Source organism: Taurulus bubalis, assembly GCF_910589615.1.
Source record: "Taurulus bubalis genome assembly, chromosome: 4".
NCBI classification, from domain to species: Eukaryota; Metazoa; Chordata; class Actinopteri; order Perciformes; family Cottidae; genus Taurulus; species Taurulus bubalis.
In genome coordinates this window covers 5,599,933-5,603,571 of record NC_136592.1, presented here as the reverse complement: position 1 = coordinate 5,603,571, position 3,639 = coordinate 5,599,933, and the positions used below count along the sequence as shown (strand labels likewise).

The 3,639-nt window shown below is 42.3% G+C and overlaps 1 protein-coding gene across 1 annotated transcript in view; it reads right to left on the bottom strand.

The window, feature by feature from the left end:
* Nucleotides 1-1,488: 1,488 nt before the first annotated feature.
* Nucleotides 1,489-3,639, bottom strand: part of ccdc102a (coiled-coil domain containing 102A) — a gene marked incomplete at its 3' end in the record, with an annotated part of 52,752 nt that continues 50,601 nt past the window's right edge. The window contains exon 10 of the mRNA XM_079216642.1: nt 1,489-1,621. Coding sequence (XP_079072768.1) covers nt 1,489-1,621 — 133 coding nt within the window. The remainder of the gene's footprint in view (nt 1,622-3,639) is intronic.

Below are 3,639 nucleotides of genomic sequence, written 5' to 3'. Positions count from 1 at the left end.
AAGACTCATTTCCAATAAGTCCGGAGCATTGTTGAGTCCAAAAGTCTAAATGTATTTAAAAAAAGAAGACCCAAATTCACATCATGTTTTTATCCAACAAAATATTCTTCTTCAATCTGTATTTGTTGGAGTTTAGTCTTTCAAAAACACTGCAGTCTGAAAACAGGTTTCTCTCCCACTTACATACAAAGGGAGGCCTGCTGCACACACACATATATCAAAGGGGTGTCTGGCAGCAATCTAACAGCACCATAAATTACATTTATATAACCAACATAAAGAAGATAAATCTATTTTTTCCCCCTTTTTTTCTTTTTAGGGTGATGACATCATCAAATAAGATGAGAGATGGAAGCCTTGAATGTTAATTACATTATATTTGGTTCAGCCCTAACTGCCTCTAAGGCTTGCTGGTGCTGGCCATATTCTGTTAGTCGCTCTAAGATGTTTTATTTATTTTTATCGATGCGTGTGAATTGCTTTCCAAAGCAAGCATATAACTTATAAATCTGTAAGGGTCGGGTTCAGGCTTTCTCTCAGTTTGAGTGACAAACAGGATACCTGCTCCACACGTACTGCTGCTGTAATTCTATCCAACTTCTGTCGATAACGAGATTAAAAAGTATCGCAGTGTGTTCCCAGCATTGTTTGTGCACTTTAACAACATGAGAAACAGAATTTGAATCTTTGATATTAGGGAGAAATTCCGAAAACAATATTCAAAATGATATTCCTGTGTCAAGAAACAACACTTTCAAGCTCATAAAAGGCATTTTCTTCTGAGGAAAGTATTAATACTGGTGATGTCGATGTGGGCTTGAGGTTTGATTGAATACAGTAGCACAGTTCAGAAGGGTACAGGTGTAATGCAGGTGTAATTGTGATAATATGAGGTAAGAATGGGTGTCGGCCTCTGCTAGAGTGGTTTGGTGGAGGTTGAAGAAAGATCATTCAGCATTACGCTGTTCAGACGTCCTGTTAATGTCTGTCACGCGCCCGCCAGGTTTGATCTTGTTGTTGTGTGTCCAGACACGTGTGTGTGTATGTGTGTACATGAGAATGTGTGGGTGTTGTGCGTTTGGATTCGGTGTGTTCTTCTCACACTGCTGCTGGGCGGAGACTTCATCACGTCACCTCTTTCATGTTGGAGCGCCAGATGAACAATTATGTGGTTTTGTCCCGGTTTCTTTCTTTGACAAAAATTGCTTTTGTTTTTAATGACGATTGGATTATTGATCATTAACATGGCCAACAATCAATCGCCTAACAATTTAATCCAACGGCGACGCGTGGATGCGCAGAGATAAAAAGTGATATTGTCCTTTTGATCCGGCGCTGTGTAAAATATCTCCCATAGTCTTGGAGCAGTCCTTTAAAAACAGTAATCAACTTCTTTATGTGACTGCTGGTGTCCGTGTAGAAGTATATCCTGCGTCACTTTACGGATGTGTGTGTGTGTGTGTGTGTGTGTGTGTGTGTGTGTGTGTGTCATGGTATCTGGAGCTGCAGTTCCTCCTCCTCCTCGTCCATGTCGCTCGTCTGAACGTCCGGGTTTTCAGGACCGAACCGAGCCGATCTCATCTTCCCAAATAGACCGGGACTCTGCTGCTGCCGCCGCAGTCTGAGAGAGAGAGAAAGAGAGAGAGAGAGAGAGAGAGAGAGAGATCAACTCCCTGGAAGAGCTGTAACTTCTCCACATTCCTCCTCCGGTGGAAACGTCCCCATTAACTGTACTTCCAGATGCCCCAGCCCCGGACTCACACACGTCGACAGGTGCACAAACGCCTGCAGTTCGCCGGCTGTCAGAGCCGGACTGGGAACATCATTCAGGCCGGGAATCTGTCATCAGCCCAAACCAATCCCAACACGTTGAAAACAGATCACGTGCAGGACTTGTTCTGTTTATTGTTAATACCAGCGACATATCTTTAACTTTGACTGCACGCAAAAACTGCTTCAGAAAACATAAAAAAATGTATTAAAAAAAAAAAAGTCAAGAGTCTTCAGTTTCCAAAGATAATTGCAGCTCTATAATTAAAGCTACAGGTATAAACATTCCTTTATAATTCTGTTATTGTTTGCTTTGCACCTGACATTTCCTCAGAGCGCTGCCTGTCGACCATCATGAAGCCCTCGTGGCTCTGAGTAACTGGAGCTTCTGTTTGTGAAGATTTGGAGATTGTTTTGTTATTGATGAATAAACACTGATTACAGCGTGAGAGCGTTTGTGCTTTTTGTCCTCTGTCATCATCATCATCATCATCATCATCAAAACAAACTGGTGAGTGCGTCCCAGTGGTTTTCTGATTGCTCAATGATCCTCAGTACTTTGTCCTTAGGAGAAAAACACTTGTAAAACTTGAATTTCATTCGCCACTTATACCTCGACCCACTCACACTCACATCCACTGTGTGTTACGGTCAGAGCGCCGCCTGTGTGCGTCGCCTTTACACACCAGAGGCGTGAGGAATTAACGACGGGAAAACGGAACCGGCAAAAATATTCATACCGGCAACAATGCAAAGTTGCAGCACTCAATTAGAGATTGAAATAGATTCACGGAGGCAGAGGACCAATTACCAATTACCAGGATCCTGTTGGATCCAGAGCAGCATCTCTCCGAGGTAGATTATCGTACAGCCTGAGCTGCTATAAGCTGCTTTGTAGAGTTTCCTTTCAACAAAATGCTCGGAGTGAATTCGCCTCTGGTATATATGTGTATATGTCTCAGGAGTGGATCTGGTCTGCGCTGCCTTTGCATGTCCGTTCCTCATGACTTGATTGGTTGATGCTGTTATATGCGGTACGAAAAACTCCGAGAAAATCGACCTCGTTGTAATAATTACACAGTGACATGCAAGTTAATCGCACAAAGAAAAAACAAACTGTGTGTAGCCTAGTTAGCAGCTCTGTGGTACTTTGAGGAAACGCCAACGTTGCATTAAGTAAAGTCTTTGACCTGATGATGCTACCAGATTTAAAGTCATTAGGATTCCAACTCTGGGGACCAAGAACAGTTTGAAATTTTTATGTCAACCTTAAAATGTTTCGGTTTGATCACCCAACCAACCATCCAGCCTGCAGCTCCATCCCAAGAGCAGAAATCTGCACTGACTGTAGTTCAGCATTAGGGGCTAATATCATATAAATACATGGAGAAGACACTTTAACAGCTGACTAAAGCTAAGCTAACTGATATATTTCATATCTCTGGGTTTGTTCGTGCTGACGGTAAATGAAAATACCAGGGAATATGTGATCTACATGTCAGAGTTGATTTCAATGAGCCACAAAATAAAAAAATAAAAAAAGATTCCATCTCACCCTGAGCTGTGTGTGCATTTCCAATTGATTTAAAAAAAAAAAGAGGCAATGACGATTGGCCTAATATGAAACAGACCCTGCAGATAGATTTGGCCACACTTGATTCTATCCATCACTTTCTTTGTGTCTTGCCTCCTATTTTCCTCGAACGCAGGACTCGTCAGGATGGTTTGAGGCAAGGCGAAGCAGAGTCCATTCAAATCCTCTTATGCGTTTCAGTTGGCGTCTCCTCTGATCCAAGAACGCCCTCTGAAGATGATAATCGCATATCGCACCTCATTTTTAACCTCGTCTTGACAAAATCCATTCACGCG